This window comes from Pseudophryne corroboree, chromosome 2, assembly GCF_028390025.1.
Source record: "Pseudophryne corroboree isolate aPseCor3 chromosome 2, aPseCor3.hap2, whole genome shotgun sequence".
NCBI classification, from domain to species: Eukaryota; Metazoa; Chordata; class Amphibia; order Anura; family Myobatrachidae; genus Pseudophryne; species Pseudophryne corroboree.
The window spans coordinates 237,358,974-237,373,366 of record NC_086445.1 but is presented as its reverse complement, the minus strand read 5'-3'; the positions used below and the strand labels follow the sequence as shown (position 1 = coordinate 237,373,366).

At 45.7% G+C, this 14,393-nt stretch overlaps 1 protein-coding gene across 50 annotated transcripts in view; it reads right to left on the bottom strand.

Annotated features, from left to right (window-relative positions):
* NACA (nascent polypeptide associated complex subunit alpha) overlaps positions 1–14,393 on the bottom strand; it is a 79,305-nt gene that overhangs the window by 46,397 nt on the left and 18,515 nt on the right. For 38 of the 50 annotated variants that reach the window (XM_063952488.1, XM_063952539.1, XM_063952501.1 and 35 more), the window contains 21 exons: positions 11,389–11,451; positions 11,221–11,271; positions 10,233–10,298; positions 10,028–10,084; positions 9,836–9,901; positions 9,655–9,720; positions 9,159–9,215; positions 9,000–9,065; positions 8,819–8,884; positions 7,072–7,140; positions 6,908–6,964; positions 6,751–6,816; positions 6,584–6,634; positions 5,685–5,747; positions 4,201–4,266; positions 3,867–3,929; positions 3,216–3,278; positions 3,034–3,084; positions 2,709–2,747; positions 2,439–2,504; positions 2,270–2,335 (listed from right to left, as the gene is read on the bottom strand). In XM_063952488.1, the coding sequence (XP_063808558.1) occupies positions 2,270–2,335; positions 2,439–2,504; positions 2,709–2,747; positions 3,034–3,084; positions 3,216–3,278; positions 3,867–3,929; positions 4,201–4,266; positions 5,685–5,747; positions 6,584–6,634; positions 6,751–6,816; positions 6,908–6,964; positions 7,072–7,140; positions 8,819–8,884; positions 9,000–9,065; positions 9,159–9,215; positions 9,655–9,720; positions 9,836–9,901; positions 10,028–10,084; positions 10,233–10,298; positions 11,221–11,271; positions 11,389–11,451 (1,278 nt within the window). The remainder of the gene's footprint in view (positions 1–2,269; positions 2,336–2,438; positions 2,505–2,708; positions 2,748–3,033; positions 3,085–3,215; positions 3,279–3,866; positions 3,930–4,200; positions 4,267–5,684; positions 5,748–6,583; positions 6,635–6,750; positions 6,817–6,907; positions 6,965–7,071; positions 7,141–8,818; positions 8,885–8,999; positions 9,066–9,158; positions 9,216–9,654; positions 9,721–9,835; positions 9,902–10,027; positions 10,085–10,232; positions 10,299–11,220; positions 11,272–11,388; positions 11,452–14,393) is intronic. The other 12 variants (XM_063952500.1, XM_063952525.1, XM_063952511.1 and 9 more) reach the window with 11 other exon arrangements.

The following is a 14,393-nucleotide window of genomic DNA, read 5'->3' as shown; positions in this document are numbered from 1 at the left end:
TGGTACTTGTAGTATCAGAAATATGTAACACCTCCTTCATTGCCCTTAACGTGTGGCCCTAATAAGGAATACGTTTTTTTTTTTTTTAAAACCCCTGACGGTGTTTTTGAGACGTCTGGACCGGTACTAATTGTTTGTCGGCCGTCTCATGTCGTCAACCGACCTTGGCGCGTGTTGACATTATCACGTAATTCCCTAAATAAGCCATCCATTCCGGTGTCGACTCCCTAGAGAGTGACATCACCATTACAGGCAATTGCTCCGCCTCCTCACCAACATCGTCCTCATACATGTCGACACACACGTACCGACACACAGCACACACACAGGGAATGCTCTGATAGAGGACAGGACCTACTAGCCCTTTGGAGAGACAGAGGGAGAGTTTGCCAGCACACACCAAAAACGCTATAATTATATAGGGACAACCTTATATAAGTGTTTTCCCTTATAGCATCTTTTTTATATATTTCTAACGCCAAATTAGTGCCCCCCCTCTCTGTTTTAACCCTGTTTCTGTAGTGCAGTGCAGGGGAGAGCCTGGGAGCCTTCCCTCCAGCCTTTCTGTGAGGGAAAATGGCGCTGTGTGCTGAGGAGATAGGCCCCGCCCCTTTTTCGGCGGCCTCGTCTCCCGCTCTTAACGGATTCTGGCAGGGGTTAAATATCTCCATATAGCCCCCGGAGGCTATATGTGAGGTATTTTTAGCCAAAAAAGGTTTTCATTTGCCTCCCAGGGCGCCCCCCTCCCAGCGCCCTGCACCCTCAGTGACTGCCGTGTGAAGTGTGCTGAGAGGAAAATGGCGCACAGCTGCAGTGCTGTGCGCTACCTTAAGACTGAGGAGTCTTCTGCCGCCGATTCTGGACCTCTTCTCGTTTCAGCATCTGCAAGGGGGCCGGCGGCGAGGCTCCGGTGACCATCCAGGCTGTACCTGTGATCGTCCCTCTGGAGCTAATGTCCAGTAGCCAAGAAGCCAATCCATCCTGCACGCAGGTGAGTTCACTTCTTCTCCCCTAAGTCCCTCGTTGCAGTGATCCTGTTGCCAGCAGGACTCACTGTAAAATAAAAAACCTAAGCTAAACTTTTCTAAGCAGCTCTTTAGGAGAGCCACCTAGATTGCACCCTTCTCGGCCGGGCACAAAAATCTAACTGAGGCTTGGAGGAGGGTCATAGGGGGAGGAGCCAGTGCACACCACCTGATCCTAAAGCTTTACTTTTTGTGCCCTGTCTCCTGCGGAGCCGCTATTCCCCATGGTCCTTTCAGGAACCCCAGCATCCACTAGGACGATAGAGAAAACATATTTAAAAGAGATATGGGGGTATATTCAATTGAAGTCGGATCCATTTCGACATTAATTTGTCGGAATGGATTTGTCGAATTGAGATGCGGGAGGGGAGACGGGGGATAGCCGCGCTACAGCTGCGGCTATATAGCCGCTGTAGCGCTGCTCTCCCTCGTCTGCCCGCGGCTTCCCCCCCCCCCAGTCTCTCTGCATCACAGCCGCCGCTCACAGCAGCGTCCACCCGGCTCCAGCAAGCGAGGTCTCGCTTGCTGGAGCCGGGTGGACGCGGCTGTGACATCCTCCAGCGCTGCTCACCCCGCCTCGGCTCTCCCCATCTCATTCAACTTTTTTTTAAAGTCGAACTGAGACGGTTGAAAAAGGGACCAAAACCTGTCGGTTTTAGCCCCGTTTTCGACAAGCATGTGGATCGGCAGCTATTCCGCCGATCCACGTGCTTTTCGACAAGTCGAATTCGACTTGTCAAAAAATTTGGGGTTATACTGAATAGCTCGGAATCCCTTCCGACCTACAAAAGTCGAAAATTGCCGTCTTTTCGACAGACGGCAGCTTTCACCTTCAATTGAATATACCCCATGAAATAAACTACCTAGAACAGGCTACAGAAAAATCAGTTATTTTCTTCACATAAACATGTACATTGCAAGTCAAATAAGAATTACTGCAATACTACGAGTCTATAGGATTATCTGAAGTTACATAATAACAGGGCTGCTGCTCAATGAAGCAGACTGTTGCTATTCCAATACATGCATTCGAGAAATCAACAGAAGGGAAATTAAAGGCAAGATTGTCCTCGGAGTAAAACCAAGGACAAAGATGCTCAATGTGAGTTCACACACTACTGCAGAACTTGGACAAGTGTAGAAGCCAAATCCACATAAATGCACATGAAACAATGGTAACTAGTAAAATCCTTGATTATATCCCAGTAATGGAGATTACCAAACCGCTCATGCAGCCACAATACCTGAGGCTTTGGAATCAGCAACAGGAGCTTTTGGGACATCAGTGGGTGGAGACTTTTTCTTTTGTGCTAAAATAAGTAAATTCGCTCAGTGTTGGTTTTCATGCATGGGCTCACGCCTGCTACAGCAACATTTTAGTTCCTACATATATCACCAGCATGTTTTCAGTACCTGGAGCTTTGGATTCAGCGGCAGGAACTTTAGGGACATCAGCAGGTGGAGGCTTTGTCTTTGGTGCTAAATCAAATATATATTTATTATCTTAACACTAAATTGGGAATACTGGAAGTTGGTCAGTAACTCCCAATAAGGGCACGGAGTCCTCTGGGGACCAACCCGTTAATGCTTTATGGATTAAGAAAACATGTTCTCTGTAACTGGTACAATAACATGCAAGCACTCAAGTTCAACTTTACTAATAAAACCATGCAGCCATTATACCTGGAGCCTTGGAATCAGCAGCAGGTAATACAGGGATATCTGTAAGCAGAAGATGCGTCTTTGGAGTTACAGCTATATCATTCTTATTTGGCAAAGGATTCATGTCTAAATCTTTGTCTCAGACAAGTGAAAAAGTGGAACACGAGGTTTTGCATAAGCAGAAATATGTACCAAAACATTAGTTCATGCTTTGGAATTGGCAATCTCTATGGGAGACTGGTTATAGCAGGATATTGCACCATGGCACAGAAACTCTAATGGGTTTACCAAGGCAGCCAATATGCCAGGAATCTGGTAGTGTGCTACTCAGACATGCAAGCAATACCTGCATTTTCAGCAACAGGGACATCAGTGGGTAGGGTCTTTGCCGCTGGAGCTAAACAATAATAAACAAGCTCATTGTGTTGTCAAAGTCATTAAAGCATTCTGTATTATATTATTTAGGAAATGGATGGTAACCAGACACTGCAAACTGGTACATGAGATTTAGGGCCATGCAGTCAATACCTTGAGCTTTGGATTCCATAACCGGCACTGCAGGTTTATCAGGAGGAGGCTGGGCCTTTGGAGCTAAAGCAAAAATAAATATGCTATTGACAATACATAGGTTTAGCACTATATTTAGAGATGCTCACTGCCGTTTACAATTATGCAGCCAAAACTGTAAGCATGTGGGAAACATGCGGTAAACGCGGTTGCACGACAACTGTCTGCAGAGTGTGGAATAGTGGGATGACCACACTAACAGTGTCACATAGGAACAGGATGTTTGGTCTGTACGCCACACTGACACATCAGTCTGAGATGGCTACACGACTGAATAGCCTGATCTGCCTTTGTATTAGATGTTACATCAGTTGTTTTGGCCTGACTGACTTACTAGATCTGTATCCAATAGGGCCACACACAGATATCATATTGGATACCATGTGGCATTTGCTTCAAGGTAGCATCTTTATATGAAGAAGGTCATCATCTCTAGAATGATGCAGGAAGAGTCTGGGGGCTGCACAGACAGATGCATTTTTGAGTTCAAACACTATTGCAGAGCTTGGAGCGAGTGCAGAAGCCAAATTCATAAAATCTGTAATAACCAATATAATCCTTAATTATATCCCAGTAATGGAGATTGCCAATAAACTCATGCAACAATTCTACCTGAAGCTTTGGCGTCACCAGCAACTTTTGGGACATCAGAGAGTGAAGACTTTTTCTTTTGTGCTAAAATAAGTAAATAAGCTCAGTGTGTTGGTATTGACGCACGGGCTCACTCATACACCTGCTACAGCCATCCTGTGGCTCTCCAGCTGTTGTGAAACTACAAGTCCCAGCATGCCCTGCCAGTTTTACTTTAATAAATGCAAGAACTATGGCAGGGCATGCTGGGATGTGTCGTTTTACAACATCTGGAGAGCCACAGGTTGGCCAGGCCTGTGCTACAGTAACAAATGTTAGTCCTTAATTACACATATCACCAGCATGCTCTCAGTACCTGGGGCTTTGGACTCAGCAGCAGACCGTTTAGTTACATCAGCGAGAGGAGCCTTGGTCTCTAGGACTAAATTAAACAAACTTATTGTTCCACACATTTTCTGTATTTAAAACTTACTCCTGGCTGAGCTCAAGTACTTACAGTAATCGCCAAACACACAGATTTTCAATCGCAGCCCTGTAGGGCTGCATACAAAAATTCACAAGTCCAGGGCGAGACCAGGCGATGATATGCCATCATGTTGACAGCATTTCCACACCTTTACGACAGCGGCTAACCCCCCACATGTCTAACTGAATAACCCCTTTATTGGGAGTAAGTAGTAGGATGTTTAAACAGTGACTCCCTATTAGGGCTTGTAATCATAGTACCTGGTGCTTCGGAAACAGCACCAGAGACATCAGTGGGTGGGAGCTGTATTCAGGGGCATACAAAAGTGGCTCATTTTACTGTACCACACAACTGTTTTCACTACAATCTTATGGGTAGGTGCTAATGCCATGTTGTACTGGTACAGAGATCATAAGTACATCCATACAGGTAGTACCTAGAGCAGGCAATCCCAACCTTGGTCCTCAAGGCACACTAACAGCCTAGGTTTTAGTTTTAACAATCTGTGCTGAAGCCTGGATATATCAATAACTGAGGTACTAATTAAGTCACTTATGCTAAAGCATGGCTATCACTAAAACCTGGACTGTTAGTGTGCCTTAAAGGGCTGTAACACACTGGCCGGTTTCTCCCGGATGGCAAAAAGCCGGACAAACTTTGTCCGGCTTTTTGCCATCCGGGAGAAACCGGCAGAGTCGCTCACACAGGACTGCTTTGAGCCGTGTGTGATGCTGTGCACATGTGCAGCATCAGACACGGCTTCAGAAAAAACCGTTGTGTGTGAAAGCTCCCCTTCACACACACACGGTTCACTGGCTGCAAAGAGGGCCCGGCGGCCGCCCGGCCGCCGGACCTTCCAGTGGTGAGACGCGGCTGCAACCCGGCAGCCGGGCCGGGCAGTGTGAAGGGACCCTAGCCCTCACACTGTTAACTACAATGCCGGCACGGAAAAAAGCCGTCCGGCTTTTTCTCGGCCGGCAAAAGCCGGGTAGTGTGTTTTAGCCCTGAGTGTAGAGGTTGGAAAGCCTGACCTGGAGTAATATGAAGGGCTTGCAGAGACTCTGACTTTGAAGCACAATAGAATATAGACCACACAGCATTACTTTTGAAAATAAAACTAATTGTAAAGAGCAACAGAATATGCTGTGCTACATAAGAAACTTAATATAATATAAAAATAATTGTAAAGTGCAATGGAATACGCTGTGCTATATAAGGAACTGTTAATAAATAAAATATAAAAATAAATGGTTCTCTAGAATTTTATTCTGGACCTATACAGAAAACCAGTTGAGCACTTTTGTATTAGAATAGATTAGAAATGGGCGCAACCAGACACTGGCAAAACAGATTTAGGGCCATACAGTCAATACCTGAACCTTTGGGATCCTCCACTGGCACTGCAGGATCATCAACAGGAGGTTCTGTCTTTGGAGCTAAAGCAAAAAATAAAGCTCACCATGGGTCCAAGAGTGGACGATCAGTTTAAGTATTTTTATGGATATAGGATAGCCTCTTTATAGCTAAAGAGAGTTCATAAACCTCATAGTGGGACAAGTGAAACAATGTGGTTGTAACAATGACTGCCCTCTGAGTGCAGAATCACTGACTTTTCACACCAAATTGCTGCTAGTCTGATAAGGCTACACAACTGTCAAGCAGCCTGGTCTGCCTATAGGGGGTACACACTAAAGAGATGTGTGCTGAGCGATCTAGCAGACCGCTCAGTATACATCTCTTCCCCTGCTCAGCACAGCGCGGGGTGCTGAGTGAGGTACAGGGGACCGCTCACTTCACATAGCGACCTGCTAGATTGAACCTGCATGCAGGCTCAATCTAGCACCAGCGATAGCATCGATATCACTGGCGGGCACACACAACAGATCCGCTCTTAAATTCTAAGCAATCTAGTCAGATTGCTTAGATTTTAAGCACAAATCTCTCTGTGTGTACCCCCCTTACGTATGGGCACCATTAGGCAGGTTGGCCTAATGGACTTACAGAATGATTTCCAAATTGGCCACACATGGATGATCAAATTGGACAGATCCTAACATTTGCTGAAAGTTAGCTTACAAATATAAAGATTAGCAGCAAGAATGAAAAGCGGGGCTTGTGACTGGGAGCTGTATGGCAGATTCATTAATGACTTCAAACACTATTGTAAAATGTAGAAGCCAGTTCCACATAAATGCAGATGAAACAGTGGTAACTGGTAAAAGTGAATATATCCCTGTAATGGAGATTACCAATCAGCTCATGCAGACAATACCTGAGGATTTGGAATCGGCAACAGGAGCTTTTGGAGACTTTTTCTTTTGTGCTAAAATAAGTAAATCAGATCAGTGCATTGGTTTTCATTAATGGGTTCACTCCTACAACTGCTACAGTAACATCTTTAGTCCCCAGTTACATATATCACCAGCGTGTTCTCAGTACCTGGAACTTTGGGTTCAGTTGCAGAAACTTTAGGGACATCAGCAGATGCAAGCTTTGTCTTTATGGCTAAATAAATTTATAAACAGGTTTATCATAAAGCGCCACACATGGTTTCTGTATCCAACACTGATTTAGGAATAAATAGTAATCACATTACCTGGAGCTTCAGAAACAGCACCAGGGACATCAGTGGGTGGGGGCTGTGCCTTAGGAGCTAAAGAAAAGCAGAAGCTCATTGTATACTGCACCACACAACTACTGTTTCCACTACAATATTGTGGCTATAGGTGCTAATGCCACGTACATCCATACAGGTAATACCTGGAGCTTTAGAAGAAGCAGTAGTAGGACTTGTGGGGACCTCAGAGGAGGGGCTCCCTGTCATTGGGGCTAAATAAAGACAGCATATACTCCGTGTATACAGACCACACAAAGCTGTACTTTAATAGATGACAAATGGTTATCTAAAAACGGGAGGCGCTCGATATCCCGGCTGTCGGGATGCTGGCACTCTACATATTCTGATCGCCGGGATACCGACAACTATTCTCCCTCTTGGGGGTATCCACGACACCCCTGGAGGGAGAATAAATAGTGCAGCGAACCCGCAAGGAGCTCTTTTGCGCTCGCCCCGCAGCCAGCATTCCGGCGGTCAGGATCCCAGTGCCGGTATGCTGGGCGCTGAGATCTCGAGCGCCGGTCTATCGTAGTAGACCCCCTAAAAACTGAATCTGGATTAATATAGGAAACAGTTAAGCACTGTTTTATTGAAATAAAATAATGAAACAATGAATGGTATCTTGACACTGCAAACTGGCACATTAGATTCAGGACCACGCATTCCACAACTAGCACTGCAGGTTTGTCAGTCGACGGATGAGTCTTTGGTGCTAAACAAAACAAGCTCACTCTGTGGACAAAACCCAGGTTTAACATGTTTTTTATGGATGCACACCAGACACTTTAGAACAAAGTGACCATAAATATCAGCATAAGGCACTGGTGATCCAGTGTAGTTAGATGAGACTGTCACCTTAGCATGGAAGCAATTACTGACCACACTAGTTGTGTTCCATGGGTTTAGGTTCTGTGGTCCAAGTGCCAAATGGCTGCATCTACTGGCTATAGCTACACCACTGTATAGGAGCCCGATATGCCCATGTATGGCGATTGCTAGATTGGATCGTCTGGCCTGAACTACAGCTGGGAACACACTACAGCAACATGTCGGCGGACCCACCGTCGCACCAACAAAGTGGCCGATCCAGTCAAGCATATACTCTTACTGATCTCCCGCTTAATATGTCCATCCTCGCATAACAGCGGAGTGGACATTTGAATTTGGCCATACAGCCGTGAAGCTAGTCCCTGAAGCAAGCGTACAGGCAATCGGCAGACCACCAGTACACACAGCCAGATGTGGTAATATATAGAGCATCGACTGCAGTGGCTGACATTACATGTCTGTCAATGACGTCGTTCACAGACATATAGGTTGTACACACCTGCCGAACCGCGATATAAAGGCCGTTTGATTCAATGGCCGATATACCGCTCAGTGTGTACCCACCTAAGGTAAAGGTATAAAGCACTGCACTCAATGGGATTGGACTTGGTGTGCTGCCGTACCTGGTGGGGCCTAGCCACCCTATGTTGAATAGATCAGGGGGGAGATACAGCACTGCAGGGTGGCAGAATTCTGGGAATGTAATGTCACCTCCATCCAACCATTACCTTTCCACAATTCTGCTCCCCCACCCATTCTACCCCTGCAGTGCTGTATCACCCCTTGATCTGTACCCAGCTTAACTTTTAAGCATACCTGTTTCCAATTTCACACATGGGTCCTCAAATTGTGTACATACTAACATTAGCTGCAAGGTTGCATCTTACCGTTATAAATATTAGCGGCAAGAATGGAAAACAGGATTTGCGGCTGTATGGATTCACTAACAATTCAAACACTATAATAGAGCCGATGTAATATATGTGTAGCAGTAATAACTAGTAAAATCCCTAATTATATCCCAGTAATGGAGATTACAATCAGCTCATGCAGATACAATACCTGAGGCTTTGGAATCCGCAACAGGAGCTTTTGGGACATCAGTGGGTGGAGACTTTTGCTTGTGTGCTAAAATAAGCAAATACGCTCAGTGCATTGGTTTTCATGCACAGGCTCACTCATACATCTGCTACAGTAACATTACTATCCCTAATTACATATATCACAATCATGTTCACTGTACCTGGAGCTTTGGAGTCAGCAGAAGGAACTTTAGGGACATGAGTATCTGAAAGCTTTGTCTTTGGGGCTAAATCAAATATATAAATAAGTTCATCATGAAGCTTCACACATGGTTTCTGTATTTAACACCGATTTAGGAATAAATAATAATCGCATTTACCCGGAGCTTCAGAAACAGCACCAGGGACATCAGTGGGTGGGAGTTGTGTCTTAGGAGCTAAAGAAAAGTACAGAGGCTCATTGTATACTGCCCCACACAACTCTCAAATTGGGCACATACATACTGACATTTGCTGTAAACTGGCAGTTTACAGTTATGAAAATTAGCTGCAAGAATGAAAAACAGGATCTGTACAGACAGAGGGGTAGATTTATTAAGCCTGGTGAAGTGATAAAGTGGAAGGTGATAAAGGAGCAGCCAGCCAATCAGCACCTAACTGCCATGTTACAGGATGGGTTTGAAAAAGGACAGTTAGGAGCTGATTGGCTGGTGCATTATCACCTTCCACTTTACCAGGCTTAATAAATCTGCCCCAGATTCACTAATGAATTAAAAAACTATCATGTAATATACTGTATGTAACCAGTGATAACTGGTAAAATCCCTAACTAGATCCCAGTAATGGAGATTGCCAATCAGATCATGCAGACAATACCTGAGGCTTTGGAATCGGCAACAGGGGGTTTTGGGACATCAGTGGGTGGAGGCTTTTTCTTTTGTGCTAAAATAAGTAAATACGCTCAGTGCATTGGTTTTCATGCACAGGCTCACTCATACACCTGCTACAGTAACATTCCTATCCCTAATTACATATATCACCAACATGTTCTCTGTACCTGGAGCTTTGGAATCAGCAGAAGGAACCTTAGGGACATCAGCAGGTGGAAGCTTTGCCTTTGTGGCTAAATTAAACATATAAATAGGTTTACCATGAAGCGCCACACATGGTTTCTGTATTTAACCGAATTGGAATACATCGCAAACCAATAATAGAGTAAGTCCCAATAAAGAACATGTAATAAGATTACCTGGAGCTTCGGAAACAGCACTAGGGACATCAGTGGGTTGGGGCTGTGTCTTAGCAGCTAAAGGAAATTAAATAGGCTCATTGTTCGGCATCATACAACTTTGACTTCTGCAGCAACACAATATGTGGGTGCTAATGCCATATATTGCAGTGTCACAGATTGATTACAAAACTTAATGTCATGAGTACATCCACACAGGCAATACCTGGAGTTACTGCAGCAGCAGGTGGGTTTGCAAGGACGTCAGCGGGAGGGATCTCTGTCTTTGCAGCTAAACAAATAAATACTATACTTAACATATGTAGAACACCCTACTATACCTAGTGCCTAATGCTAAAACTAACCCTAACCGCCGAGATCAGTCAGCATTGTGACAATCGGGATTCCGCTGTCAGGATCCAGACTACATCCCGTAAAATTAACATTGAAACTATATGGGAATCACTTTCCATTACATTTCTGGACGAACTCAAGACAGAATAATTCCAGCACCTAAGGACATCACCATAGTTACAGTTGTTAAATTTCCTATAAAACTTCTTGTGTATGGATTAAACATGCTCAAGCCATCAATACACAGATCTAAATGTAATAATAGGCTCTACTGGTGTCATTAGATGAAGCTTTGTCATTTCAGCTATACAAGGCACCACCATTACATGAACTTCTCAACTCCTATTACTACAGAGGAGAATGTTGTTCTAATCTGGAACAACATGCTAGCACGCAGTTGCAGCCATGATACCTGGAGCCTTGGAATCAGCAACAGGTAATACAGGGACATCGGTTTGTAAAGGCTGTGTCTTTGGAGCTACATTTAAATCAATAATCTCATTAGGAAAAAACAGAATCGGACGTGCCAGTGTCTCGTATACAACAATATATAAATATGCCAGTTTTCCCATAAAGCAGACAGAAGTTATACCAAATCATCAAATTATGCATTGGAATCAGCAACATCTTTGCCATGCCTATGACACTATACTGGGAGATTGTTGTATCAGAACATTATCATGACACAGTAACCCGTATGATAGCGCCTACCAAAAGGTCTATTCTGTCAGATCACTTGGAGATTTTTACTGTGAGAAGAAATGATGCACTGAAACGTGCGTCTAGGCTCTGACTCTAGACTGGGTATAAACTGCACCACAATGGTAGTGTGCTATTCAATACAGACATGCAAGCAATACCTGCACTGTCAGGAACAGGGACATCAGTGGGTAGGGTCTTTGCCTCTGGAGCTAAATAATAATAAACAGGCTCACGGTGTTGACAAAATCATTGAAGAATTCTGCATTATAATATATTGAACATGAATGGCAGACACTGCAAACTGGTTAGGGCCATGCAGTAAATACCTGGAGCTTTGGAATCCATAACGGGCACTGCAGGATTATCAGTAAGGGGCCGTTTCTTTGCAGCTAAAGCAAAAATGAATAAACTCACTTTGTGGACACCGTGCGGGACAATAAACCAGGTTAGGCCCTGTATTTATTAATGCATCATGGACTTTTTACAGGTAAGCAGCTACAAATGTCAGCATGTGGGAAAGTGGTGTTAACACTACGAGTATGGGATCGCTGTCTGACCATACTTGTTAAACCAGAGGGTATTAGGTTGGTAGTCTGAGTGCTAAACTGCTGCATTGGTCTGATTTGACAGCACTACTGTTGAGCACCCTCATATATAGACAGGCACCTTTTTAGATCAGGTTGTTTAGCCAGGCTCGCTTACCAGAATCATTGTCCAATTTGGCCACATGAACAAATCCAAACACTGATTGAGCTTCCCATTATAAAGAGTAGCAGCAAAAAATAAGAATTTACTCACCGGTAATTCTATTTCTCGTAGTCCGTAGTGGATGCTGGGAACTCCGTAAGGACCATGGGGAATAGACGGGCTCCGCAGGAGACTGGGCACTCTAAAAGAAAGATTAGGTACTATCTGGTGTGCAATGGCTCCTCCCTCTATGCCCCTCCTCCAGACCTCAGTTAGGGAAACTGTGCCCGGAAGAGCTGACATTACAAGGAAAGGATTTTTGGAATCCAGGGTTAGACTCATACCAGCCACACCAATCACACCGTACAACTTGTGATAACCTTACCCAGTTAACAGTATGAACAACAACTGAGCCTCACTCAACGGATGGCTCATAACAATAACCCTTATTTAAGCAATAACTATATACACGTATTGCAGAAAGTCCGCACTTGGGACGGGCGCCCAGCATCCACTACGGACTACGAGAAATAGAATTACCGGTGAGTAAATTCTTATTTTCTCGGACGTCCTAGTGGATGCTGGGAACTCCGTAAGGACCATGGGGATTATACCAAAGCTCCCAAACGGGCGGGAGAGTGCGGATGACTCTGCAGCACCGAATGAGCAAACACAAGGTCCTCCTCAGCCAGGGTATCAAACTTGTAGAACTTTGCAAAGGTGTTTGAACCCGACCAAGTAGCCGCTCGGCAAAGCTGTAAAGCCGAGACCCCTCGGGCAGCCGCCCAAGAAGAGCCCACCTTCCTTGTAGAATGGGCTTTTACTGATTTTGGACGCAGCAATCCAGCCGCAGAATGAGCCAGCTGAATCGTGTTACAGATCCAGCAAACAATAGTTTGCTTTGAAGCAGGGGCACCCAGCTTGTTGGGTGCATGCAGGATAAACAGCGAGTCAGTCTTCCTGACTCCAGCCGTTCTGGAAACATATATTTTCAAAGCCCTGACTACGTCCAGCAACTTGGAGTCCTCCAAGTCCCGAGTAGCCGCAGGCACCACAATAGGTTGGTTCAAATGAAACGATGATACCACCTTTGGGAGAAATTGGGGACGAGTCGTCAATTCTGCCCTGTCTATATGGAAGATCAGATATGGGCTTTTACATGACAAAGCCGCCAATTCCGACACACGCCTAGCCGATGCTAAGGCCAACAGCATGACCACTTTCCACGTGAGATACTTTAGTTCCACGGTCTTAAGTGGCTCAAACCAGTGGGATTTCAGGAAATCCAACACAACGTTAAGATCCCAGGGTGCCACAAAAGGGGGCTGAATATGCAGCACTCCCTTAACAAACGTCTGAAACTCAGGCAGTGAAGCCAGTGCTTTTTGAAAGAAAATGGATAGGGCCGAAATCTGGACCTTTATGGACCCCAATTTTAGGCCCATAGTCACCCCTGACTGTAGGAAGTGCAGGAATCGACCCAGCTGGAATTCCTCTGTAGGGGCCGTCCTGGCCTCACACCAAGCAACATATTTTCGCCATATACGGTGATAATGCTTTGCTGTCACGTCCTTCCTAGCCTTTATCAGCGTAGGAATAACTTCATCCGGAATGCCTTTTTCCGCTAGGATCCGGCGTTCAACCGCCATGCCGTCAAACGCAGCCGCGGTAAGTCTTGGAACAGACAGGGCCCTTGTTGCAGCAGGTCCTGTCTGAGAGGCAGAGGCCATGGGTCCTCTGTGCCCATTTCTTGCAGTTCCGGGTACCAAGTCCTTCTTGGCCAATCCGGAACAATGAGTATTGTTCTTATTCCTCTCTTTCTTACTATTCTCAGTACCTTGGGTATGAGAGGAAGAGGAGGAAACACATACCGACTGGTACACCCACGGTGTCACTAGGGCGTCCACAGCTATCGCCTTAGGGTCCCTTGACCTGGCGCAATATCTTTTTAGCTTTTTGTTGAGGCGGGACGCCATCATGTCCACCTGTGGCAGTTCCCATCGCTTTGCAATCTGTGTGAAGACTTCTTGATGAAGTCCCCACTCTCCCGGGTGGAGGTCGTGTCTGCTGAGGAAGTCTGCTTCCCAGTTGTCCACTCCCGGAATGAACACTGCTGACAGTGCTTGCACGTGATTCTCCGCACACCGAAGAATCTTTGTGGCTTCCGCCATTGCCATCCTGCTTCTTGTGCCGCCCTGGCGGTTTACATGGACGACCGCCGTAATGTTGTCTGACTGAATCAGCACTGGCCGGTTTCGAAGCAGGGGCTCTGCTTGACTCAGGGCGTTGTAAATGGCCCTGAGTTCCAGCATATTTATGTGTAGAGAAGTCTCCAGACTTGACCACAGCCCTTGGAAGTTTCTTCCCTGAGTGACTGCCACCCATCCTCGGAGGCTTGCATCCGTGGTCACCAGGACCCAGTCCTGTATGCCGAACCTGCGGCCCTCGAGAAGGTGAGCACTCTGCAGCCACCACAGAAGAGACACCCTGGCCCTTGGGGACAGGGTGATCAGCCGATGCATCTGAAGATGCGATCCGGACCACTTGTCCAACAGATCGCACTGAAAGATCCTTGCATGGAACCTGCCGAAGGGAATGGCTTCGTATGAAGCCACCATCTTTCCCAGGACTCGCGTGCAGTGAT